Source organism: Notamacropus eugenii, chromosome 5 (genome assembly GCF_028372415.1).
Source record: "Notamacropus eugenii isolate mMacEug1 chromosome 5, mMacEug1.pri_v2, whole genome shotgun sequence".
NCBI lineage: Eukaryota > Metazoa > Chordata > Mammalia > Diprotodontia > Macropodidae > Notamacropus > Notamacropus eugenii.
Window position 1 is genome coordinate 279,692,336 of NC_092876.1, and position 26,739 is coordinate 279,719,074.

The 26,739-nt window shown below is 48.5% G+C and overlaps 2 protein-coding genes across 4 annotated transcripts; one reads left to right on the plus strand and one right to left on the minus strand.

The window, feature by feature from the left end:
• On the minus strand, positions 1–10,194 carry C2CD2L (C2CD2 like). Of its 2 annotated transcripts, none has more exons than XM_072612985.1 (14): positions 9,838–10,194; positions 7,616–7,711; positions 6,992–7,111; positions 6,684–6,794; positions 6,110–6,226; positions 5,883–6,006; positions 5,446–5,554; positions 5,216–5,280; positions 4,995–5,122; positions 4,728–4,902; positions 4,136–4,237; positions 3,770–3,903; positions 3,086–3,371; positions 1–1,089 (listed from the first exon to the last, which is right to left on the minus strand). In XM_072612985.1, exons 1-14 carry the CDS (start codon positions 10,192–10,194, stop codon positions 878–880), a joined length of 2,136 nt encoding a protein of 711 aa, XP_072469086.1. In that variant the 3' UTR covers positions 1–877. The 2 variants fall into 2 exon arrangements, with proteins under 2 accessions (XP_072469086.1, XP_072469085.1); XM_072612984.1 differs by having other exon boundaries at positions 5,871–6,006.
• An 8,833-nt stretch (positions 10,195–19,027) lies between these two features.
• On the plus strand, positions 19,028–26,298 carry DPAGT1 (dolichyl-phosphate N-acetylglucosaminephosphotransferase 1). 2 transcript variants are annotated; one of them, XR_011967801.1, is made up of 9 exons: positions 19,028–19,483; positions 20,087–20,207; positions 20,702–20,915; positions 21,435–21,581; positions 22,898–22,982; positions 23,451–23,592; positions 25,258–25,345; positions 25,493–25,648; positions 25,802–26,298. XR_011967801.1 is itself a non-coding variant. In XM_072612995.1 (9 exons), exons 1-9 carry the CDS (start codon positions 19,320–19,322, stop codon positions 25,865–25,867), a joined length of 1,230 nt encoding a protein of 409 aa, XP_072469096.1. In that variant the 5' UTR covers positions 19,028–19,319; the 3' UTR covers positions 25,868–26,298. The 2 variants fall into 2 exon arrangements, 1 of the variants encoding a protein (XP_072469096.1); XM_072612995.1 differs by having other exon boundaries at positions 23,404–23,592.
• Positions 26,299–26,739: the final 441 nt, after the last annotated feature.

A 26,739-nucleotide genomic window follows, 5' to 3' on the forward strand; every position in this document is an offset into this window, starting at 1 on the left:
TTTTTGTAAACTCCAATTTAATTTTAATTCAATAAGTTAAGTTCCAGGCCATCACACAGCAATGGAAATCATTGTCTCCTGAAATTCACAAAGGTGCAGAGTTAACGCTTCCTCCTTCATCACACATTCCTTAAATAAAAGCCAGTCATGGCCAATACTGGCCTGGGGAGAGTTCCCGCCTGGCCCCTGGCTCCTTCCTTCTGCCTATGGAGAAGGCATCAAGTACAAAAACAGTAATAAAGAGGGAGGGAGGGATATGGAGGGTATTGGGGGGGGAGTACCTGCCCCCCATCCTGGGCACCGGCCCAGCTTCCTATGAGCTGCCAATGTACCACAGGGCAGACATTGGTGCTGGTCTGAGTGATGATCTGAGGCCTAGATACCCCAGGCCAAAGGAAACTGCCCTATCCTGGGGCTAGAAAGAAAGGGTACCTGGGAATGAGGCCCTCTTCTGTCCACTCACCCAACTCCCAGCCCACTGAGGGTCAGAGACCACACATATAAATAGAATAAATAAAGGGAGAGAGGGAAACTTTGTGTACCTGGGCATCCTGGGACTTCTATGAGGGGACAACATCATCAGTAGGCACCAAGTTCTGGGTGCAGCCCATGTGTACCAGGACAGAGCCCTCCTGCATGCTCCCTGCCCTTAACTAACTACCCTCTTCTTGGTTCTCAGAATTGGATGTCTGACACTCATAGCCGTCATCATGAGTACCCAGAGAACTGGCCCCAAAGCCCAAGGCTGATAGGGCTTCCCAGCATCCACAAGACTGCCCCCAGCCCAAGTTGCCAAGGGGCTGGTAGGGGGTGTGGTAGGGGGAGGGCAGGGCTGACATCTCAGCTGTTTCCTGGTCCTGTGGTAGTTGGGAGACACTCAGAGCTGGGGACTGGGGCTGCCATTGGCCTTGGGTTTGGATTTAAAGGAAAATCGCTTAATGAGGCGCCGGGAGAAGCTGCCGGCCTTCTTTCGGACACTGGGAACAGCAGCCGCATTGGAGAGGTCGTCGTGTGACTGGCTCAGGCCTGCCTCCTTCTGTCGTGGTCGTCGGCGGAAAATCAACTTTGTCCCACTTCGAAGGAAGCTCACTGTGGGGGATGGGGCAGAGAGGAGATTGAGACCCAACAAGTCTAGAGAGAAACTAGTGCACAGGATTGAAGGGAGGAAGGATATGGAGAAATGGGAAAGAAGCTACATCCTGGAGATGTACACAGCCCAGGGCTATGGCCTAGAAGGTCCTGGGCATCCCCTGGGGTAGAACTGGCAATACAGTGGAGAGCATCCTTCGTGTCCACAAAACTAGGGTAGATTTAGAATCCTGTGTGCAGCTCAAGAGGGAGTCAGTGTAGGAGCTTGAGCTCTTTAGGCTAGAAAGATGAAGGCTAACAAAGGGGGATGTCCCCAAAACAGGCCATGACAATGCTCAAAATCCTTTCATGGCTCCCCGGTCCTTTTAGGTAAAGTGTTTGTTCCTAAAATAAACTGGGTCTAGATCTCTCCTGGCCTCCATCACGCTGCCTGATGTTACGTTACGTTACGTTATGTTTATTAGTGAACACACCTATGGCATCAGAGTAGATGGTCAGTTTTGGGGGGACAAGGGTTACAGTAGTCACTTAATAGACATTGACAAAACTGAACAGTTAAACTCCCTTTGTTTAACCTTCTCTAATCTGAAGCTATGACTGATTTCTAGCTTTTTACTATACTATTTCCATACTAGAGGCAGCTGGGCTTGGAGTCAGTAAAACTCAGTTCAAATTCAGCCTCAGCCGCTTAATGGCCACACCCTGGACAAGTCATTTCACCTCTGTACCTCAGTTTCCCCCACTGTAAAATTGGGATAATAATAGCACTTACCTCCCAGGGTTGTTGTGAGGATCAAATAAGAATACCAGTTGTAAAAAATGCTTAGCAAAGTACTGGTCCATACTTAAGTACTACGTAAATGTCAGCTATCATTATCATTAGATATACAATGAGGATATTAACAGCACCTACCTTACTTGGTTGTTATGAGGATCAAAGGAGGAAATGTTTGGAAAGTGCCTAGCACAGTACCCACCCCAACCATTCTTCTAGACCCAGCCCACAGGTCCCCTCCTCTGGGAAGCTTTCCCCATTCCTCCATCTGGAACAACAGAACTTGTTATGGTCCCCTACTCTGTGTAATTCATAGTCCCTATGACAACAACAAAGATAAAGAGGGCATGGTCCCTACCCTCAAGGAGGTTAAAAGCTTTCCTTTCTCAAACCTTTCCATAGTGTTTTCTTCTCATTGCTTCATGCTTCATTCTGGATTGTAATGATTTTCAATTTTCATGTGTCATATGCCCAGCCCCCCTTACTGAAATATAAGCTATGTTATACTCAAGCACCTAGCGGGTCATTTTCTACATCTTAAGTGCTTAATGTTTGTTGGACTGTTGACTTAGGCAGGAGTCTCTTACAGCTTGAAAAGAGGCAATTCAGGACCAACTAACAAAGCCCTACTTGACACAGGAAACAATCAACTTAAAAAACACGGGAATGTGTTAGATGAATTCACAGAACCTTAAAACTAGACAACAGGTATGCAGAATGGATGAGTCAAGAAGGGAACTGGGATGCTTTCTGGTAAGCCCCTGCCCCATTAGACTCAGGACAAAAACAACCATTCACTACCATAAGATGTGTCACAATCACAAACAATCCTGGTTTGGAATCATTCTGGGTCTCACCCAATGTGGCAATTCTTATGTTCTCAGGGACATGTTCTCAGGGATGGGCATGACTGAAGGTCAAAGTGAACGTCAGATAGACAGACAAAGAGCAAAAACTGGAATGAAACCTAGGGGAGAAGAGAAACTGGTGCAGAAGAGGAATTAAGATCAAAGGGTAGTCCTGAACCAGTGGGGAGACATAGAAAACAGGCCCAGAGAGAATGGGGAAGTAGCTAGATCTGTTAGATTCTAGCATCTAAGAAAGCTCTCTGTGCCCTGGACAAGGCACCTGGTGATCTATGTAAGGTAAGGTTTGGCAGACTGGGCTGCAGCCAATATGTCCTTGGGTGGCTAATGAATGGATCCTAGGTCACCTCCTCACCTTTGTGGTCCTTGAGGCTTCGAGTCTCCAAGGCTCCCGTAGAACCGGTTTCTGATTCCACATCATCCACAGAAGGCCGTTCTGAAATGTCTGAGCGAGTCGTCTCATCTGTCTCCTGAGTACCTGCTGGACTGGACAGGGCTTCCAGGGGCCCAGGGGACATGGCTGGAGGATCCAGGGGAGGTAAAGAGGGGTCCCCACTGCTCTCTGCCTCACTCTGTATTGAAGCCTCCAGAGAAGCTGCATAACCCAAGGACAATGCCAACTCATCTTGGGCAATGGGAACCTGGGCAGGAGAGACAGGCAGTCAGAGGCTGGCAGAACATCCTTCTCAGTCAATTAATAAATAAAAAATATTTATTAGACAATTTCTCTGTATGCCAGGCCCTGTGCTAGACACTAGAGATAAAAAGAAAAAGCAGAAATAGGAGCTTACAGTCTAATGGGGAGGAGGAGGACAATATAAATCAGAACCTACAAGATAAATTCATAGTAAAAGGAAGGTAATTTTGGAGGGGATGGCACTAGCAACTGGGGGTAGGGATGAGGGCCTCCTGGATAATGTGGTACTTGATATGAGTCTTAAAGGAAACCAGTGATTCTGAGAGTCATTTGGAATGAAAAGCCATGGCCAGTGCTAATGCATGGGGAGAGAAGATGGCAATCCCATTAGAGTCTAATCACCTTGGAGACACCAGAGATGATGAGGGTGCTACGCTTGGTGGGGGTCTTCTTAGCTGGACGTCCACTGGGTTCTGTCAGCTGCCGGATTGCTGTTTCTGCCACAGGGTCCAGGCCATTGGAAAGGTGGCTGTCCCCTGCCAGAGAGTATATACTTATCAGTGCTTCCTGTCTAGATCCCAGAGTCCTTCTTGGGAACAGGGCTCTCCCAGTCTGGCTCCCAGTTTCTTTGATATCTGGTGCTTAGGTGTTGGCATCATTCTATGGCACTGCTGCTTCCCCTGCGGCCTCCCACTGTGGTCACTTTGTGAGTGTGTGTCCACACACACACACACACACACACACACACACACACACACACACACTCACGGCTGCTGCTGGGGGAGGCGCTGCTAGGGACACTGCTCTCGCTCAGCACAGTTGTTGTTTTCTCTGTTACTTCCACTTTGGATGGGGAGCGTGAAGGGGAGTCTAGGGAAAGAAAGATCATGATTTGAAAGTACCCTCAATTCCACTCCCTCCCCCCAATAATTTTTCTAGGTAAGTCAGCACTAAGGTACTAAGCTGCTTAGGGCCAGAGAAAGGAAATGCAGATGCAAGAGGATGGACAGAGACCATGGGAGCCCAGAAGGTGGGACTAGGAGACTGGAGAAAAGGCTAATGAGGAGACTGAAGGGAATGGGAAAGAAGGGAGAAAGTAGACAGACTGGAAGTAAAGGGTAAAATGGAATACAGAAAGGACTGGAGACTATGTGCCCAGATGTGGGAAGACGAGACAAGTGAGAGTGACTGCTAAAAAGAATGCCATGCAGAAGTCAAGAGCCACCGTGGGGTTCAGGGTCTGCTGCCTTGCTTTTGCCATCCTTCCTCCAGAAGGCTAAGGTCAAACTTAGTTAGATACTGTCCTGTCTCTGACAGCTTCCTGCTCCTTCTCAAGCTTCTTCATCATCTCCCCTTTTACCTAGCTTGCCATCAGCTCGGGGCCGGGACTGGACAGTAGTCACTGTGGTGACAATGGTGCCATCAGGCATGATAGTACGATCCAATTCAATCTTTTTGGTGGGTGTGATGCTGGGTCGTGGGGTGGGTGGGGCTGGGCTACTCAGGTTCCCAGGGGAGCCCTCTTCGTATAATAACTACCAGGAAAAAGGAGAACACAGAAAACAGGCATTAGGGTGCCATCCTCCATCCTGATGGCCCCTTCCCATCAGGGGTTCAGTTTCCTCACCTCTAATGCTAGAGTGGCAGCTGGTCCTGAAGTCTTTCCTGGCCCAGGAGTCAGGGGACATAGCTGCTTTCTGGATGTCTGCCTGGAGGGGGAGCCCACAGGCAGTGTGGCATGGCCCAAGAGTATATCTGCAGAAAATGGGTAGTGTAGTAAGTGATGCCCACCTCAAGGCCAGGTCCACCTCACCCCATTCCCAGGATACCCTCCTTGTGCACACTCACTGTCTCCAACACTGCTGCTCCTTAGCACCTTCAGTGTCAGCTCCCGGCTCTGGGGACCTACTTCCCTGTGGGTTAAGGAGGGGGGCAGGGGAAGATTACTGATCAACTGGGAAGCTGTATCCTCCTAGGCAACCCCTCACCCTCCCAGGGTCATCTCCTGGAGGCAGCTTCAGGATGCCAGGACAATACGCCATGTCATATGGGAGAAAGAGCGTTAAGAAATTCCTTACAGAGACAGCTCTTCCATCCATTCAACATCTGGAGCAGCTTGTACTGGCTTTGTCCACTTCTGCTGTTGAGGGCTGTCCAGCTCCGCCACACAGCACAGCTCCCCATTTCCTGAAAGGGAACCAGAGGTCAAAGGTCAGACTGAGCAAGGTACAAAGATCATTTAGAACTGAAAGGAACCTTAGAGTTTATCAGTAGAACCTCCTCATTTTATGGGTGAGGAAACTGAGAAACTGAGAAAGGAAGTGATCTGCCCAAGGTAATACAACTAAAAAAAATAGGAGCCAAGATCAGACCCCTAACTCCAATCATTTCAACCATACTACAAAAAGCAGAAGTCTAAGAGTCATGAAGGAAGAAAACCAGTTTAAAGACACATTAGAAGCTCAGTTGCCCCAACATCCCCTCCCCCGCTCCAACTGCTCACCTCCTGACTCACCTCCTGACTCGCCTCCTGTCTCACCACCTACATAGGTTGCTCTTAACTGCCTTAACAGAAGCCGAATGGGTTTGAGGGCAGTTGGTTTAATTGGGGGCCCTGTGGTTGGCTTCTCACAGGATACCTAAGAACAGTTGGAAAGGAAAAGAGAAAGGAGAGGTTAAAAGTCCTCGGAAGGATAGATTATAGGATACAGCCCTAATCTCCTCAGGTATCTATCTACTCACCGCACCCGCTGGAGCTGCGCAGGCCCTGAGGTTCACCATCATGGCAGGCCGTGTACTGACAATGGTGTCCTTAATCAGCTCCTCAATAGTAGACAGATCCACTTGCTCCTCACTTCTCTGCAACAATGGCAGAGACAGTAAGGAATCACAGACCCCTGGCCTTCTCCCCCTTGTTCAGACATCTCCCACTGACCCTATTTGGGATTTTCTTGGCAAAGGTAGTGGAGTGGTTTGCCACTTCCTTCTCCACCTCATTTGACAGATAAGGAAACTGAGGCATACAGGGTACAGTGACTTGCCCAGAGTCACACAGCTAGAAGTGGGATTTGACCTCAGGTCTTCCTGACTCCTAGCTGCCTTCTCCCCTAGCTGTCTGTGATTCTCCACTGAGATTTTCCTTGGATACCTCCTAATCCCCCTCTTCTCCCTGATCTACTTTCCCTTAGTTCCTTCTTATCTAATCCTCCAGGCCTTCCCAACCTATCTCAGCCCCCTCTCTCACTTACTCTCTTCCTACCTTGCCTCAACTACTCTCCACCACCTTACCTGCTTCCCCCAACCCCAACCTACTCACCTCCTTCCCCTGCAGTTTGGGACAAACTGTCATGTTTAGCTCAGGACAGTCTTTGAAGGCCCAGGATACCAGCAACCCCTCATTGGCTATTTCTTCCAGGTTGACCTCCAACTAGGGATGGGATTGGGGGTGGAGGAGGAGAGGGAGAAGTGGTACATGGGTCTAGTTCTTGCCCATCCTTTATTACTTTAAATCATCTTCCTGGTCTCCATTCCCAAAAGGAGGTTATGATTTAAACCTCAAAACTTGAGGCAAATTCATCCTCCTCTTCTTACTTCTAGTCCCCAACTTTCCCCTTTCCCCTCTACCTGTGCTGGAAGAAGTGTTAGGGTGACGTGGTAGGTCTCCATGGAGACGGCAGCTGGGGACTGCTGGGTCACTGAGACTGGGAACTGAACCTCCTCGGCAGAGAGCTGGCAGTGAAGGACCTGAGACAGGTACCGGGAGGAGAGAAGCAATGCTTCCGGCCCCCTCTCTAGCTTCTCTATCTGGGCACATGTTTCAACACAGATCCTTCCCCCCACCCTTATCACAGATCTCTGGGCAACTAGAAGAAAGTCTCTGCCACAAGTGTTACCTCAAGCCCAGAGCTGGGCTAGGCACTGGGGGAGAAAGATGAAGTTTAAATAAGTCATGGTCCCTGATCTGGGAAAATCTAGTGGAGAGACAGGACACATACATGGATAACAATAACATACACGATTGCTTTTATCCCATCAGAGAGACAGAAAAGCCAAAGGCACTGTGAAGTGAGATGGAGGGGGGTCAAAGGGCATTGAAAGGGATGGTTATGGAAGGTTTTCTGGGGGAGCGGCACATGAGTTGGGCTAAAATTCAACAGCTAAAGGGAATAAAAGGAAAGGTACTCTAGGAGTTCATCTTACGGATCCAGAGTTGGCTATCCCCCACCCAAGCATCGTCCCAGGCCTTACCATGCTGTGCTCTGATTGGTCCACACAAGTCACATGACTAATGGAAGCATTGGGTGGAAGCTGGGGTATCTCTTCAAAAGTGATCTGGATGGAGCTCTAGAAAAATAATTGGGGTTTGAGAAGAGGGTCAGGCTCCCTGGAGCTGACCCTACCCCCATCAGAGTTGGTCTGTTTCCATCTGGCCAGGTTCCTGGAAGCTGCGGTCACTTCAGCTGCAGGGTTGGCTCCTGGCCTCCCCCTGGACCAAGACCTGAGTACAGGGACCTCTCCCTTCTAAAAACCCCTCCCCACCAAGAGACTAGTTGATGCCACTTCTGCAAAAGAGGCTGGGGGGGTGGTAAGGAAGCAGGGCCCAGAAGATAGAGGCACCTATTCATCCCGAAATTCATTCTCCCCACCCCCATATAAAGAAGCCTATGGATTATCCTCTAAAAAAAAATAAAACCCAGGGAGAGGGGACCAGCATGCAATAATAATGACAATAATTCATAATTATTGATTGCTTTAAAGTTTACAAACATTATTCCTAAATGTCAAAATGCTGGAGAATGAGTGGTTAGAGCCTAGGGCTTGTACTGAGGATAGAAATCCATTGGGTGGAATGTTTCAGGCTGACACATGGGGGTGGGGTTGGAATTTTTTTTTTTAAGATAGGGGAGGGGAAGAGAAAAGAGAAATTAAAGTGTCAGAAATAGAGAGGGTTTGGAGAATACAGTCTTGCCCCAAGATCAGCAATATCTACTGAGCTAGGCATGGCTCTGGGGGACAGACAGGACAAGAAGAACAGCCAGCATGCAGGGTTCAAGTCCCGAAGGGGCCCAGGATACCAACTAATTCTTTCAGCCAGACACCAGGGTGAGATTAAGAAGAAAGCTCCTTAGTTCAAACCTCAGCAGAGCTGGCTCCTAAATCACCCATAGCTCAGCAGGAATGGCACAGGGACACTATAGATGGTAGGCTCACCCAGAGTTCAAAAAGGGGTACAGGCCAGGAAGAGCTCACTGGCTGGGGGGAGGGGCACAAGTTGGCTCCTTCCCTAGGACTTATTGGCAAAGGGAGCAAATCCCCAGAGCTCATTTGCCTGGCAAAACAAGTCAGTAAGTGCTTCTGATCCAGCAGCCTCCCCCCATTCCTGGCTCAGACCCACCCACTAGAGGCAGATGGATGCTGCTCAGGGCCCCAGACTCCCAACACCTAGGGGAGTCCAATGTGCAACTGAGTTGGCAATCTTAGAAAAACCTCTCTTCACCTGAGGACAAGGTGCACAGAGCTGGGCACAGGGGAGAGAGGTCAAGGTTTGGACTGTCAACTGCCCCCTGACCCTAGAGAGCACAAAAGGGAATATATAACAAGTCTGTGTTCCTATTAAGGGAACTGGAGAGGGATAGGACCACTAGTTTAATAAAGGAATTCTTTATTAAACTCAGGAACTGAGCTAATGTTGCACAGGGGTAGAGGGGAAAAGAGGGCAGAAATAAAATGTTGGGGCTGGGCTGGTGGGGGCTCCAGAGGAGGAAAGTCCAGCCCCCTCCACCCCAGTCTCATGACAAATGCTTCCTGCCCCACTTCCTTGGCGGTCAGATGTCCCATGGTGCAATCCTGGGGACTTGAACTGATCCCTGGTCAGGTTGGAGCTGACTAACCCTTAGGAGTCAGGTCCAACTGGGTCCCAAGCATCTCATATAAACAACTCCCCTGTAACCCCATCCATCTACCTATATGGAAGATGGTATAGGGGGTGAAAGAATAGAAACTGGTAGGGAGGAAGCAGGTAGCAGTGGATTTGGGAGGGAAGGTCAGGGATCTGGGACATAAGGAGTGTCTGCTGGAGGCAAGGTAACCAGGCAGATTCCTGAGGCTGCTGGGTGCTTCCTATCCAACCCCCCAAACACCACCAATGCCACAGCTCCAGGTGGAGAAGCAGCTCGCTCTACACAGGGATTAGCGTTGCTATGAGAACCGCAACTTCTCTGCCGGTTTTGGAGCACCAAGGTTCCCCCGCCCACGGGGACCAGGGATTGGGGGCACAGAGCGGCCCCTGCACCCACACCCCTTTCTCCTAGGTGGAGCACTTAGGGGAGGAGGGGAAGGCTGAGGAGTACTGTAAGCTGGCCACACACACACACACACACACACACACACAACCTGCTTTCCGTACTCCTGAACACTGCTGCTCCGCAAGGGAAAGTGGCACCGAGCCTCCAGGACCCCCTCTGACTTACCCCATCCCTACAGGCCTGCTGATTAAGCGCTCGCACCCAAGCTCGCTGCCAGTTTTCCCGGAAAGACTTGAAGGCGAACAGTGAGGCCAGGAGGCCCCGGACACCTGGCTCCTCCGGGTCGCCAGCCCGGCTGGAACGTAAGCGCAACAGGGAGCGCCACACGCCCAGCTCTCGTAGCGACCCCCCCGGCTCGGCCACCCCGAGCCCCGGCCCGGGCCCCCGGCCCCGGCGCGCCCGCCCCAGCCACACACCCCGGGCGTACTGCAGCAGCCAACCGGCCACGGTGAGCAGCGAGGCGACGAAGAGGAGCAGCAGAGCCGCCCAGCCCACGTCCCGCCGCCCCCAGCCCGGATCCATGCTCCGCGCGCCGCCCCAGCTCGGGCTCAGCAGCCGCCCCGGGGGAGCATGGCCCGGGCAGCCGTGCGCCGGGGAGCGGGGGCGGGAGCGGGCTCGGCTGCGCGCGGAGCGCGGCTGGAGTCCGGGACCTCTTCGGGTTCCGAGGCAGCCGGGCTCGCTCTAGCTGGCGCCGGGCTCTCTCGCCTCGCCCCGTCACATCGCGGGCCGGCGCCGGCGGCTCTGCTCGGGCTCTCGCTCTCTGTCCCTCTCCTCCCTCCTCCCCGGCCTGCCTCCCTGCTCGCCTCCTGCCCGCCGCGCTGGCTCCTCCGGAGCTGGCTCGGGCTCCGCTCGGGGGGCTCCGGGGGCTCGGGCCGGCGCGGGGAGGGCTGCGTGCGCAGAGCTGACACTGACAACACCGCCGACGCCCCGCCCCCACCGCGCCTTAAAGGGGCCGCGCCCGACCGGGCGGGGCGTCGGCGGAGCCGGGAGCTGGGGGAAGGCCGTCTTCGTCTCCCGGGGGGGCTGGGGGTTCCGAGGAGGCGGGGTCGTCCCTCGCCTCGCCATCTGGGATAGGGGGAAGTGCGCACGCCCCGCGTCCCCACGCATACCAGCGGGAGTCGGGGCAACCTTCCGAGTTTCCTTGCACTCCCTCCGACCCCCGCCCCTTCCTTTCTGGCCTGAGGTCACGTCCCCGGAGTGGACTTCGCTGACCCCCGAGGGAGCCTGGGCGCCCGCAAAGTCCTGCCCCGCCTTCCAGAGCCACTTGTCCCCGCACCCCATCGCTCCTCCACGCTCCCCCTTCCGGGACGCAGCGAGGATGAGGGGCGTCCCATGGCAGGATCAGATGGAGCTAAAGCAGGGAAGTGGATGTGGGGACCCAGGCCCAGGTGGGGAGCCAGGGGATGAAACCCGGAGCCTCCTCGAGCTCTAGATAGAGCCTGTACCTCCGAATCCTGTTTCCAGCTGTCAGGGCCCGGGGAGGAATTTGGTTTGGGGTGTGGGGGGAGTCTGCTGTGGGTTCAGCTGCCGAATTACCTCTTTAGTCTAACTTTATACGTCCACAGGAATACCTCCCGCCTATGGAACCGGACGGACCAGGTAGTTTGGGTGGTGGTGGGTAAACGCCAAGGGAACATCAGTGGCAATCCTTAGAAGACTCAGACTCCTGAAACCCAACCAGCAGAAATCAAAGGAGGGGATGTCGGGCACATCCTCTGTCCAGCCCTGGCTGTGGGAACCAGGGGAGAGTGATTTAACCCCACTAGTATAGGATTGGGGTTGTTAGCTACCTGCCAGGAGATTGAAGGAGGGGCCCCTGGTGGAAATGGTTTCTTAGAGTATCCCTTTCCTTTCCTCTAATAACCTTCTCCAACAAACACGGAAAGGGTGTAGGTAGGCACTCAGTCCCTTCTCTTGGAGAAGGGAGGAGAAGGGGTTAAACATCTCCCTTTTCTTTCCTGCCTGCCCCCTCCCCCAACTCATAAATCCAGCTACTAGTCAAGGGAGTGACCCAAACCGCAGTAAACAATGGAGTCCGAGAGGTTGGAGAGCAGGACCGGGTAGATCTAGGTTGGGCTATGGCTGTACGAGCCCTAGGGAGCCTGAGGGACAGCACAGCACCTTTCCTTGGGAGGCTTAGAAAGCGGTGGAATTGCTCAGGTATATATCCCTCATCCTAGAGGATTTAGGGTTCAGGAAATTTAGGGAGTAGACTCCAGGTTTTTGGCCTGAGGGAGTAGTTGGTAGTGGAAACGGGTTGGGGGAACCAGTTCTTCAGGAAGACAGCCTTTCTATATCCAGACCCTCTTATCTGAGCAAAATGTACACATCAAAGCCTAACTCAGGGCCCACTTCCAGAAATCCAGAAAGCACTTCCCCACTACTTTGGTGGCCACAGGTCCCCCTTTTCTTTGAACCACAGTAGCATCTCTTCTAGGAGGCAGGCTGGGATGGTGGGAAAAGCTCAGAACCTGGGTTCAAATTTGGCCTCTGATGGATGGGCAAATATTTTAGCACTTAAGAGTAATAAAAAAAGTAAAACAGGATTTTACAACTCTTCACTTTACAGATGAAGGAACTGAGGCCCTGAGAATCCAGAAGTCTTGCCCAAGATCACACAGTTGACAGTTATAGGCTGTCATTTATCACTCTTAGGTTTCTAACTAGATTGTAGGCTACTGGAAAAGGGAAGCACATCTGAAACCCCTCATTGAGTTGGCTTCCAAGAATTACAGTACTTTCTCAACCAGAGGGGAGGATCCGAAGGGGATGGAGATTGCTCAAGAGGCTGGGACTACAGATTCAGCCAGATGCATAACTATGATCTTCTAAACCCACAAAGGAAAAATCTAGTGATTGGCTATGGGAATCGGTCACACCCCTTGGGCCAATATAAAAACAGCAAACTATCTAGAAACTTGAGAGGGTTTCATTTCTAGCCAGAAATAAAGTAAAATTCAGGGTCCTGTTTGTCTGGTTCCTCTTCAGTCTCCTTTGCTGGATCATTGGTTTGAGGGTCTTTCTGAGCCCATTTGCATCCCTATAACTTTCTCCCTTAGTAATCTCTACCTAGAGAATAGGCAAGGGATCACAGCTAAAAACGCAAGGTTTCCTAAGGGGTAGACAGAGAGGAATGGGCCAGACAACTCAAACTACCAGCATTACCCCAATCACCAGCTCATTTCAGATCCCCCATAAGGAGAGCCCAGGACCCCAAACCCAAGAGCCTTGGAAATAGCAGGGCTTCCTCTCAAGTACCCACAGCTATCATCTATCAAAGCTGTTCTTGTGGAGATACCACATGGCAGCTGCTTCCTTAGGCACAGCAAAGAATGGTTTTGTCACTCAGATCCTTGGCCTTACCATCTGCTTTATTGCCTCACCCTAAGAACCATGGGACCTTTCTCTTTGACCTGCATTTGAAATTTCTATGTGTTGTCTCCCCCATTAGAAGCTCTTTGCCTTACATTTCTATTTGTGTCCCCTGTGCTTTGTACAGAATAAGCCCTTAATAAATGCTATTTCATTTATCTCCCATGGGTTAAAAGTAAATCACTGTGCAAACTTTAAATCTCTAAGTAAATGTCAGCTGTTATTCAACTCCCAATTTTATGTAGCTAGTTCTACTCTTTTTCTTGAACTACAGTACCATATGATCAGCTGTTTACTGGACATCTCCACCTGGATAGAAATGTAAGGCAACATGTCCTAAACAGAATTCATATTTCTTCTTTTTAATTCTGAATTGAAACACCAAAAAAATTAGCATTTCTCTTTTACAAATAACACAAAAAAAGAAGACTGTATATGCTTACTTTAAAAAAACTGTAAAATAAATTCAAACTATTACTTTCAAAAATGTTTTGTTTGTTCCTTCCATACTCAATCTGTGTACTCTAAAAATTGTATAAATGATCAACATTTTTCTTTTCCGTTTTTTGGTATCATCATTGATAATGTCTGCCTCAACTGAAGACAGAAAGAAGAAAAATCCCTTGTTACAAAATAAATAGAGTCAAGCAAAACAAATCTTCACAATTTCCATATTAAAAAACATAGGTATTTCTCTGCCACCCTGTATAAAATGAAATATATAGGGTTAACAAAGGAAACCAATTATATTGAAATACACTTATAACATGTTTCATCCTAGGTCCTCTGGGGACATAGCTGGTCACTTCTTTGATTATCATTCTTAAGTCAGATTTGTTTTTCTTTACAATGTTATCACCATATAAATTGCTCTAGTTCTGTTTACATCATTCTGTGTCCTTGCTTCTCAAGATTCTCTGAAATTATCTCTTTTCACATTTTTATGGTGCAATAATATTCCATTATAGTCATATAGCATCATTTATTGAGCTCCTTCCCACTTGATGGATATACCAAGTGATAAGAACCTGGACCTGGAATGTCTGACCTGGTGTTGCCATGACCACACTAGTCACTGCTGTGATTATTTTACTCTAGGTTCTAGTTCACCTGAGGACTTTCTCAGTGAGGCCCTTAGCTCTCCCTGTCTACAGATACAGAGCAAGCTTGCAGGCTACATGTGCCTCTTGTTACAAGTTTCTGGTGACTTTAGGAAGTTTCTAGTTTGTTTAATGAGGGCACTGGCTTTTCTGGTGGACCCATTCCCTATTACCCTGAAGCTTCTGGCTTAATTTTTAAGCAGTTCTAAAATTAATGGAGTCACCACCTGTAGTTTCCCATTTTTTTTGGGGGGGGGGGGAGTGGGGAAGGCAGGGCAATCAGGGTTAAGTGACTTGCCCAAGGTCACACATCTAGTAAATGTCAAGTGTCTGAGGTCAAATTTGAACTCAGGTCCTCCTGACTCCAGGGCCAGTGCTCCATTCGCTGCACCACCTAGCTGCCCCTCTCATTTTTTAAAAATCATTATTCAGTCTAGTGTGATTTTTTTTTTTAAGTTTTTGATAAAGTAGGTAGGTAGGGGGAGAACTGACTTGCCTGGAGGTGTGGGACACTTAATAAGTGCTTATTTGCCCTCCCCCCCAAACCATATTGAGAGGGAGTCGAAATCTATTTCTCCCCAAATGCATGATTCCTTGAAACTTCATGATGCTGCCCTTAGCCTTCCGGTCACAAAGGTTCTTTTGGAGTCATCCTTGACTCTCTCTTCCTCCATCCCTCTATCCTATTATTTGCCAAGTTTTGTTGATCTCATTTCTACAACTCTTCATTCATTCTTTTCAATATTCACACAGCCTCTGCCCTTTTTCAGGCCCAAATGACTTTATGCCTGGACTGTTATAAAAACCTTCTAATTGATCTCCTTGCTTCCAATCTTCTCTCCCTCATCAATTCATCCTCCACATAGTCATCCAGTTGATTTTCCTAAAGCCTAGATTTGACTGACACCCTTCCTCTTTTGTCTCCAATGGTTCTCTAGAAATAATTTTTTGGATAAAATACAAAATTCTCAGCCTGGGATTTAAAGCCCTCCAGACTCTGGCTCCCACCTAACTATCTTATTTTATATTACTCACCTTCACAAAATCTCTATACTAGTCAAATGTGCTAGCTTCCCTCTCCACTGTCCCCTATATGCCTATGACATGAAACTTCCTGCCTTCTTGCTTTTACACAAGAGATCCTCTATACTGCCTCTTAGAAACTGTCATTGACAGCTTAGCTGCTCCTTCTCACACAGTACCTTTACCTGATTTGTCCTCCCCTGACACTTGTATTCTTGAAATTGCTTTACACATACTTATGTGCCTGTTATCTATCCCCCAACAGAATATAAGTTTCTCAAGAGCAGGCATTATTTCATTTTTGTCTTACTATCCTCAGTGATTGGCACATTGCTGGTACCTAATAAATGTTCATTGAATTGAGGACTTTTCCTTTTCACTGGTCTTTCCACCTCACAAAATCCTCCTAGCTGAACCTGAGCTGGTTTTAGTCACCAGAATTTCATTTTCCCCCCAAATTCCCAGTTATGGCATCCAAAGCACTTTCCTGAGAACAAGGCAAAAGTAGGTAGTGCTAGTATTTTGCAGATGAGGAAACTGAGGCCCAGAGAGATGAAAGTGGCTTGTTCATAGTCACACAGCTGCTGAGTGGTAGTATAGGATTTGATTCCAAGTTATGATTCCATGTTTAGTTGTTATGGTTCCATGTTCAAGGGCCCTAAATACCTGGCACTTATGTCTCTGTCCAGCTCTGTGCTTTGCTTTATTTACTGTGTTTACTTATGTAGGTCTAAATGTTTTGTCCTATCCATTCAACTGGAAATTCACCAAGGGCAAGGATTATATTTCCTTCTTCCTCTAGCTTCCCATTGTGCTTGTACAAAATTCTATACAAAAACAATAAGGATATGGTGTACACAATGACATGCTTCTGCCCTGCCCACCTTCTTGGTTGGGGGTAAAAACAACATGGCTGACCTATGTTTCCCAGGGTCCATTTGTCTTTGTCCAGCTAAATCCTTTGAGGGATCAGGGAAAAAGTATGGAAACTTAATAGAGGAGGAAAATAGGTTTTATTTTTATTTCTCAGATTAGGTTAAAAGGACTTACAATAGAAAGAGATTTTAGCAATCCAGGATTTCTTAAACCTTCATGTGGACCCCTTGTAGAAAGCAGTACGGTGAAGCCTATGGGTCCCTTCTCAGAATGTTTTTTAATGTATAAGATAAAATACATAGGGTTACAAAGGAAACCAATTATACTGAAATAGTTATTGAAATATAAATAAAAAACTAAATCCACGGACTCCAAGTTAAGACCTAATACAGTTGAACCTTTTCATTTTACATAGGAGGAAACTAAGACCCAGAGAAGGCATGTGAATTATCCAACATCACATTGATAGAAAGTAGCAGAACTAGGATTTGAATCCAGTTCTCTGATGTCACATCAATTGTACTTCCCAACTATGCCATACCTTACGGTTTATCCTATTAATATGTTATAAAATAGGTCAAGTATAACCTAATGCAAAATCTATTCTAATAATTTCCTGGTTCGATGACAGAAAACATTCCTTAACAGGTCAAGTTCTTGTTAAGGGAGGCCTCCACACTCTGGATAATATAATTTCTATAGACTAGGTGAGGCAAATTGCCAGATCACTAGAACAAGACTCAGGCTTGCTTCCATCTGGCACAATAAAAAAAAAGACATTCAGTACAGATTATCTTCATTGCTTGTGGCAAACTCCCCAAAGGCAAATAAATGGTCAGTTGACTACCAGTACATCCTCATTTAGGTAGAATCATCAATCTGAATCTTACCTAGTAGTTCAGATCATCTCCAGAAAAGTAAGTATAAAAAGACCCTCTCTCCTATCTATCTAGTTGCTCTAGCACTTCACCTTCTGCCTGTGTCCTACATACAGGTAAGTTTTTCCTCTGTCCCATTCTCACCGTTTCCCTTCCTTCCACAAAATCCTCCTTACACTCCAGATATATGCTTTCCCCTCCACCATTCCACACACAGAAGGGGAACACTGTGGACTCTCTCTAAATAAATCGCCACAGATCAACAGGAAAGAGTTAAGTCCTGCTTTTCTTTCTAGAGACTTCACCTCCAGTAGGATACTGATGAGGCCTCATAATAATAAAAATGTTGCATTTGGGGCATGCGTTAGATTTGCAAAGTCTTTTCTTCATAATCTCCCAATGAGGTAGGAGGACCTCCCTTACAGGCCATCTCTTAAAGAAGAAAAAAAACAGGAACTTAATGGTCTCTACAATCTACAGAGCCACCAGACAGTCACTTAGGGCTTGAAGCTAAGCACCTTGAATATGAAGAACCTCATCCTGGGCAACAAAGAGGGAAAAGGGGGGGTCGTTGCTCTGTGGGCAAGTCTGATGGGAAAGCTTGACACACAGGTAAGACATATAGGAGACATACAAAAGAGTAATACCTAGCCCTCCTAGCTGTTCCAAGAAGAAGACACTCCATCTCTCAGTTCCCAGAATTTTTTCTGGTTGTCCACCATGCCTGGAACACTCTCCTTCCTCCATTCTGATTACTGATCACGTGGATTCCTTTAAGTCCCAACTAAACTCCCTTCTTTTACTAGAAGCCTTCCCTCTTGATTCTAGTGCCTTCTCTCTGTGAATTACTTCATACCTATCCTGAATACAGCTTGCTTTGTCTGTCTTTGCGTGCATGTGGTCTCCCTCACAGACTGCACAGCCCTGGGGGTAGGCACTGTCTTTCCTCCTTTTGGATCTTTTGGATCTCCAGGCTTAGAACAGTGCCTGTTACACAGTAGGAACTTCACGCACACTGACAGGCGGAATTATATAAACAGGTATTTGAGGAGGCGGAAAGATAACAATGATCCCTTTGGAGTAACCATAACTAAAAATATCGGATCGAGGGAAGTTTCAGTGATGGGACGGAACTGAATGAAAACCTAGAGAATGTCCATCTAAGCCTCCTTCCTACAGGAACTGCTAGGAGACTTCGGGGTGTCACAGCGCCGGGGTCCTCTCCTGGGTGCGCTGCGAGGTGGTGGGTAGCTGTCAGGGCCCCAGCTGTCCTCCTGGGAAAGGGGAGCATCATCAGCTGGGGCCCCAGGGCCTGCGGGCGGCGAGCACGGCTCAGGAGCCTCCCCCTAGGAAGCCGCTCCTGGGACGCCAGCCGACACAGAGCAGCCGGAGCCGGGAGGAAGCCCTGCGTGGGCCGCTCCGAGGTCCCTCCTCTTCACCCACCCTCACCTTCCACCTCTGCAGCTGGGAAGGGGGTGGCCGAAGGCCCCGAGCTGGACCAGCCTGGCTCACACGGCGGGCAGGCGCCTCCAAAGGGGCCTGGCGCTGCACTTGGGGGGCTGCCGGCCACTGCAGGTACAAGGGAAAAGCGTAGCGAGGCGTGGGGCCGTGAACGGGTGCTTGCGAGACTCCTCCCCTCCCCGAGCCTGCTTCCGTCCTCCTTCCCAGCAGCGGAATTACGCGAGGGAGGCACGAGCTCCTCACTGGGGCTCGGGGGTTTCCGCGATCACGTGGTTCTACCTCCGACACCTAACTCTTTAAAGCCTCCACCGCGGTTGGCCAATGGGAAGCCGGACGTGGAAGCCGACGAGAGGAGGTGGCGGCCACGTGGTACGAGCAGGCAGAGGCCACGTGGTATGAGGAGGCATCCATCCTGGAAAAGGGCTGGGAGTGATTTCCGGTCTGGGATGTCCCCTTTTCTCCATTTGCTCCGTGATGCAGCCCGGCAAGGTTGGGCTGCACTCGACAGTATTCGGTCTGTGCCTTGATACCTCGGAGGGAGAGCGTCCTACACAACAACGCCACCTCACTGCCGCTTCTGCCCACAAGAAAGATGGCCGCCCTCCTCCTTCACTGCCCACTTTTGCAATCTGCACAGAGGAAGTTACAATGCGAAAAAAGTCCGGCTGGAAACCTCAGCTGGGCAGGTGCAGCAAGGGAGCGGCCGAAGAGGGAGCTGGCTCGTAGCTTGGCGGGGCTGACTGGGCGCCCCTGGCACGGCCAGCGCCGGCACCGCCGCTGCCTCCTTCGCGAAGCCCTCAGGCCCCTCGTGGCCGCGGGCGACTCAGCCCGTGGCCGGCCCTAGTTGTCCAGAAGGGTAGCGTGCGTCGGCGGGCTGTGGTCCCCGGGCCCCCCGGGCGGGCTCCTAGCGGGGCTGAACCCCGCTAGGGCGCCTCTCATGGCTATGATGCGGCCGTTCCCGGCGCTGCCGCTGCTCATCAACCTGGGCGGCTCGCTGCTGGGCTTCGTGGCCACGCTCACGCTCATCCCGGCCTTCCGCGGCCACTTCATCACGGCTCGTCTGTACGGCCTGGACCTCAACAAGACCAGCCGCCAGCCCATGTGAGGAGGGGGCGGGCGGGGAGACTGGGGGGGGGGGGACACGGGGAGGTGGGGGGCAGCGAGAGAGGGGACGGCGATGGGGGCACCTAGGGGTGGGAGGAGGGAGGTGGCCAGGGCTGGCGCAAAGGGGCGCAAGTAGGGGTACTGAGGAAAGGGACAGCTAGGGATGGAGAGGAGGGAGAAGTTCCAGGGACTGTGGGGGCTCTGGTTTGAGAAGAGAGGGGGACAAAGGACAGGATGAGGCCGAGAGAAAGGAGCAGAAGGGCTAGCCGAGGGGGCAGGAGATCTGGGGAGGGCTAGACGACTGCGCTGTGAAAGCAGGGCTGAAGAGAGAGCTAAGAACTCAGCCTACCTTGGGACGGGAGGGCTTTGTCAGAGGATGTGGATGTGTGGAGGGGATAGGGCAGGATGTTAAGAAAGATATATGTCCTTGGAAATAAGGTCTTCTCATGTGCTAGCAGTAATATCCTCTTACTTAGTTGGGACCTGGGAGGAGGGGAGGAGAGAGTGGGAGGATATGTTCCTGAGCTGGTGGACCTTGAAGTCTAGTTCCGGTGAGTGACAGTATGTCTCCCCCCACTCCTCACCTGTCTTGTGTCACAGCCCCGAGTCACAGGGTGTCATCAGTGGTGCAGTTTTCCTCATCATCCTCTTCTGCTTCATCCCTGTTCCCTTCCTAAACTGCTTCGTGGAGGACCAGTGTAAGGCCTTCCCCTACCAGGAGGTTAGTGGACCTGGACTAAGGGAGGCTCATCTGAAGATTTAAGGGTGGCAGGAGAGAGTGGACAGAATCTAGATTTGTCAGGGGTTGGGGTTTTTTATTTGTTTTATTTTGGGGTGGGGAACATATAGGAGGGTGGTGAAACATGAGGAAATAGGGTATAGAATTGAACAGTGTAGTGGCTATTGAGAAGAGGACTGGGCTTGGATTTAAGTCAGACCATGGAGGTTTGAATTCCAATCAGAATTGGAATTCAAGAATACTTAGTAACCTCTATGGCTTTCTCCCTGAAGGCCTTAGTCTCCCCATCAGTAGCATGGGAACAATAACTTTTGTACTACATACCTCCTAAGGTTGTTTTTGAGGAAAGCATTTTTTTTCTAATCTAAAATGCTACAGAAATGTGAATTGTTGAGCAGGCTGAGGAATTTGTCTTGGGCTGGTAGGGAGAACTAGGTGTAGAGGGCAGGACTGAACCATCTCACTTTTCTCCCCAGTTTGTGGCCCTGATAGGTGCCTTGCTCGCTATCTGCTGCATGATCTTTCTGGGCTTTGCGGATGACGTGCTGAACCTGCGATGGCGCCACAAGCTGTTGCTGCCCACGGCTGCTTCTCTACCTCTCCTCATGGTCTATTTCACCAACTTCGGCAATACAACAATCGTGGTCCCAAAGCCTTTCCGTTCCATGCTTGGCTTGCATCTGGATCTTGGTGAGAAGCACCATTCCTGCCTCCCAGCTCAGTTTGGAAGCCTTTGCTTTCACTGATCCCCATATCCACTGTGTTCTTCTGCCCTTCTGTTCTCCCTCTCCACCCCCAGATTCCTTCTGATAAATCTCCACCCTGTTCTGTATTCACTTTAGTGCCCCTAGTAAGCATAATGTCGCTTGATGCTTTCAATCAAGCAAGCATGTATTTATTAAATGTCTATTATATGGGGATACAAATACAAAAAGAGACAGTCCTGCCCTCAAGGAGTTTATATTCTACTGGGAGGGCAGGATACATGTTCACAGACTTTATTAAAATATAGTGTATATACAAAATCAAAATGATTTGGTGGGGGATGGGGAGCCACAGAGGAGGAAGTAAAACTTGGGATCAGGAAAGGCCTCTTGAAGGAGATGACACATGAGCTGAGCTTTGAAGGGAGGCAGGAGTTCTCAAAAGTGGAGGTAAGGAGGAATATTGTTCTGTCTCCCTATAGCTGGTGACTTCTTTCTTCTCCAGGCATCCTGTATTATGTCTACATGGGACTGCTAGCTGTGTTCTGTACCAATGCTATCAACATCTTAGCAGGGATCAACGGGTTGGAGGCTGGACAGTCTCTAGTCATTTCTGCCTCCATTATCATCTTCAATCTGATAGAGCTTGAAGGTAGGTTTGGATGTGAAGGGGGAGATAAGGGAGGACAGTATTAGAGGTATAGAGGGGTGAGCAAATTATAACATAGGGGAATTCAGAAGGGGAAGAAAACAAGAACAAAGACAGTCAATAAAATTGTTGTTGGATTTTGTTTGTTTGTTTGTTTGTTCTTAATAATGTTAGAGAAAGCAGAATGGTAAAAGAGCTACTGACCATATCCGAAGATCTGTCTGGTTCTATCACCGTGTAGCTCTGTAAGCTGGGTGGGGGATTCACTTAAATCCTCTGATCCTTATTTGCATGGACTATCAGAGGTGGAAACCTTGGAGATGATCTTTGTTGTGAATTCTTTTAACAGATGTTTTATTGATGCTCTTTTCTTTCCTACATCACTGTCACTTCCCAGTGACTCCTGGAGGTCAACTAGTCCAGTCTTCTCATTTTAAAGATGAGGACACGGAGTCTCAGAGAAGGGCAGTGGTTTGTCCACGGTCACATGGCTAGTAAGTGGCAAAGCCAGGATAGGAACTGCATTCTGGCTTGTAGTGTAGCAGTCTTTCCACCGTGCTGTAGCCACGGACACTTTGAGAGCATTTTAAGGTTTGTAAAAGCCTTTGACAAGTAGTATCCTTTACAGTCAATAAAAATTTATTAAGAGTCAATTATTATTTGCTTGGTAGTGGGGATATGGAGAGGAGAAATGAGCAGTCACTATGCAATACTGACCTATATGTCAATAAGATGATGTTAATATTGGTACTTCTTGTCTTACAAGAAAAGAGTTTGTAAACTCTCAAGTGCTGTGTAAATGTGAGTTTTCATCATTCTTGAGAAACAGAATAGTATAGTGGAAGGAGTGCTGGACCTGGTGTCAAGAGACCTGGATTCAAAGCCCAGCTTCAACTCTCACTAACTGTATGACCATGGGCAAGTCACCTAACTTCTCATCCTCTGTTTTGTCATCTGTAAAATGGAGTTAATAATAAAGTATTTGCCCCACCTACATCATGGGGTCATTGTGAAAAAAGTGCTCTATAAACCTTAAAGTGCTATAGAAATGTGAATTGTTGTTATGGAATGCAAGGCGTTGTTACTGATAAATTACCACCATAGTGTATATATGGTAAAAATAGATCGTCTAGGAAAGCTTTGTGGAAGAAGTGAAATGTCAGAAGCTGTCTGACAGAAAAGCCTCAGTGCAGCATGCATAATGGAGTTGGAGAGGGATGCAGAATAACTTGGGGCATAGGTTGAGTCAGGAGCTTGGCATTAAGCTGAGGGAGCAGTTTATCACCTGAATGATCTATCCCATTTTTCTGTTCTGGAAGGTGATTGCCAGGATGACCACGTCTTTTCTCTCTACTTCATGATTCCGTTCTTCTTCACCACTTTGGGACTGCTGTATCATAACTGGTGAGGGGCTGTACAGAGGGGTCTGTGTGGTCATAGTTGTTGGGAGGAGCCTAGACCAGATGCTGAAGGGTTTTCATATCTGTTCAGGGATTTTTTCTGGGTCCTCAATCAAAAGTGTTTTTAAACACTCTAACCCCCACATGGGGGAGTCTTTGTGCCAAGACATTAAGTACTCAGGAATACCTAGGGATGCTATGCCAAGATTGGATGTTTTGGAACTGTCTGGGCTGGGGGGAGTCTGGGGGGAACTGGTGAGGAGAATAAAGGTGGGAGGGAGGGAACGTTTCAGCCACAGGTCAGATCTTGGTGCTGATGGCAATCAAGTAAGGGGAATTGTATGTGGGGGTGGGAAATGACGCATGCCTGGTGATAAAGGTCAGTGATGCTCCATGCTCCCACTTCAGGTACTCTTTTTCCATAGGTACCCATCCCAGGTGTTTGTAGGCGATACTTTCTGCTACTTTGCAGGCATGACCTTTGCAGTGGTAGGCATCCTGGGGCACTTCAGCAAGACAATGCTCCTCTTCTTCATGCCTCAGGTGTTCAACTTCCTCTATTCTCTTCCACAACTTCTCCATATCATCCCTTGTCCACGTCACCGTGTGCCCAGGTACGTTTTTCCACATGGGGTTATGAGGGAAGGAGAAGAAAGGGGGACCCTGTTGGCATAACAGAGAGATCTAGATGATGACTTTGAGGAGTCCCAATACATGGTGACATTTAAACAGATGTGGAGATCTGGCCTCCTGTGATTGTGTATGAGCACATGGATGAAGTACACTAAGTACATTGTCATGGACTAGGAAGCGATACTGAGTTCTGATTATGACACCCCCCTTCAGCCTAACCCCTACTATGATGCATTTTACTCAGTGGGAAGAAGATCAGTTAAAAAATAAAAAGATGAGGGGCAGCTAGGTGGTAAATTAGATAGAGTGCCCATCCTGGAGTCAGAAGGATCTAAGTTCAGATCTGGCCTCAGACACTTAACACCTAGTTAAACCTAGTCAACCTAGGTTTATGCCTCACAACCTAGTCAAATGCCTCACAAAATAAATTACTAAAACTATGTAACTTTGATGTAGGTGCCAGTGAGATGCTTCCTGAGTTGCAGCTTTGATTTGGATAGCCTGAGCAGTGATGGGAACAGCCTGTTTGAGATCTCCCTTGCACCTGTCTCTCTTGCTGTCTTAGCTGCTTCTCCTAATGCTGTGTGCCTGAGAAACATATACGTGTTTCCCTTGAAAGTGCTGCCATTCACCTCATCCTCCACGTTCATACCCTTCAACGTTATCTTTGATTTGTTCTTCTCTCTCATCTCTCTCATCGTCCATCAAGTACCAAATTCTAGCCATTTTGCCTCTGCAGAATCTCTCATTCCATCCTTTTTATTCTCACTGTAAGTCACCTTGTATATTCATCGCCATCTGCCCAGGCTTCTGCAGTAGCCTTCTAACAACTTCTAAAACTTCCACTTTCACTTTTCCCTCATTCCAGTCCATCCCTCATAATGCTGCCAGGTCACAACCCCTCAGAGGATTACCCTTTGTCCCCTGAGTAAAGATCACACTGCCTTGCCTGGCATTCACAGCCCTCAGAAATCTGGCCCTCACTACATTTTCAGTCCTCTATTACTCCCCGATATCCTGTACTTCAGTGAAATTGTACTGCTTGTTACCTTTACATGTTTTCCACTTGGCTACCTTTCCTCAACACAGTTGCTTATGCCTGAAATGCCCTTTCCTGCTCCCAGGTGCTCCCAGTGCTTTAAAGCTCAACCTCTTACTGCTAGGAATCCTCCCCTTCAGTTATGACATATTCCTTCCTTCCCTTCCCTTACACCTGTGCCTTTTAAGCATTTATGTGGACCTTGACTTATTTAACCTCCTATATTTTGTTTTCTCTGTTCATGTGTGTCATATTCCTTAACTAAATCTTAACTCCATAAGGACAGGAATTGTCTTATCTAAGCTTTGTTTACATTTCATCGAACACCTCGTGTAGTGTTCAGCACACAGTAGACACTTGTTTGTTGAATTGAATAACTCAAATGTACAGATTTTCAGGTCTGTAAAGTACTTTCTTCACAGTCCTGTGAGGTAGGATTATTATAATCCTCATTCTACAGATGAGGAAATTGAAATTCAGAGAGGACATGTTACCATGGGTTTCCACAACCAATAAGTTTGTGACCCTAGAATGTGAACCTATGATTCTTAACTCTTTCTATAATACTCTGCTGCCTCTTGAGTGTCACACTCCATTTCCTCTGTAGGCTCAACACCAAAACTGGGAAGCTGGAGATGAGCTATTCCAAGTTCAAGGCCAAGAACCTTTCTCTCTTGGGCACCCTGATACTGAAGGTAAGGTTGACATGCACACCCAGGTACTACTATAGACCCAGAGCATGGGAACTCCAGACCCAGAGCAGACCTGAGGGAAGGTTTGTGCTTTTCCTCTTACTGATGTGAAACATGGCTATGGTTAACACCCACCTTCTGCTTCTCCAGGGTGCAGAAGCCCTCCGATTGGTGGCTGTCCGTCGAGGTGAAAATGAGGCTGGTGCCTACATTGAGTGCAACAACATGACCCTCATTAACCTGCTCATCAAGATCTTGGGGCCCATTCATGAAAAAAATCTCACTTTGTTGCTTCTGCTCCTGCAGGTGATCCTTTGGGCTAAGATGGGCATGGCGGGTCCTTATCCCTCTTCCTTATTCTTCTGTTTTCCATATATCCTCTCCCCAGGCTGGTTACCCTCCTAAGGTCTCCCTCCCTGCCTCCTTTTCTCATGACTCTCCATCTATTTCTCCTTGCAGATTCTGGCTAGTGCTATCACATTCTCTATTCGATACCAGCTGGTTCGGCTCTTCTATGATATTTGAGTCTTTGACGGTGACTCTTTACTTCACAACCCTCTGCCCCTGTCTCATGTGGACCCCTGTTGGACTAAGACTGTATTCCTCATAAGCCTATTGGGCTTCTCCCCATCCTTATTGTCTTCAAAATTATCTCCTTGGGGAGGTATCCTACCCCTCAATGATTATTTATTGATTGTATTTGCCCTATGGACTTCCCTAAATTGACATTTTTCTCCCTTTCCTTCCTTTCCTGATGCTTCCCCTGGGGCAGGAGGCAGCAGCTTCTTGGAAGCTAGGTTGCCACTAGGGATCAGGCTAAGTCCCTGGTGGTTCCTAATGGTTCCACCCTGAATTGATATGTTACTGGGAATTAAGCATTTTGATTAATAAGGAGCAACCTGAGTGGTCATTAGCTCCTTTTGGTGATGATAAATATGTTTGGTTCACTTTTTTAACTGTGGGTGTGCTCTTGTTTTCAGATGATTTTGGGGGGGCAGGGGAGGGAACACTTCCCTGCCTGCTTCCACCATTAGGTAAATATCAAATCCTGGCCCCTCTTTCTGTCTTCTTTGCTCCAGATACTGAGCTCCTTCCCTTCCTTGCAGGTGGGGGAAACATACATAGTTAAGTCATGCAACCTATGTGGAAAATTACATTGGAGAAAAACAACCAGGTGGAATAGCTATCTGAAAATGTGTCACATAGAAGGAAGTATTAGACTTCTTTTGCTTAAGTCTTGAGTATAGACCCAAGGCCAATGAGTGGAAGTCACATAGGAACAGATTTTGCCTTAGTAAGAGAAAATTTTCAAAAACCAACTCCTTATCAGAGCTATCAACAAATGGACTGAACCCCTTCAACAGGCAGTGAACTTGCCAGTCAATGGAAGCTGTTCA

Bases quoted from the DNA above. Each gene is read 5' to 3' on its own strand.
- C2CD2L (XM_072612984.1), bottom strand. From the start codon at position 10,194: ATGGATCCGGGCTGGGGGCGGCGGGACGTGGGCTGGGCGGCTCTGCTG. The intron at 7,712-9,837 runs GTAAGTCAGAGG...TTATTTTTCTAG, and splicing joins AGCAGGCCTGTAGGGATGGG to AGCTCCATCCAGATCACTTT. The intron at 5,123-5,215 runs GTGAGTGTGCAC...CATTTTCTGCAG, and splicing joins GAGCAGCAGTGTTGGAGACA to ATATACTCTTGGGCCATGCC.
- DPAGT1 (XM_072612995.1), top strand. From the start codon at position 19,320: ATGGCTATGATGCGGCCGTTCCCGGCGCTGCCGCTGCTCATCAACCTG. The intron at 19,484-20,086 runs GTGAGGAGGGGG...CTTGTGTCACAG, and splicing joins AAGACCAGCCGCCAGCCCAT to CCCCGAGTCACAGGGTGTCA. The intron at 25,649-25,801 runs GTGATCCTTTGG...TTCTCCTTGCAG, and splicing joins TGTTGCTTCTGCTCCTGCAG to ATTCTGGCTAGTGCTATCAC.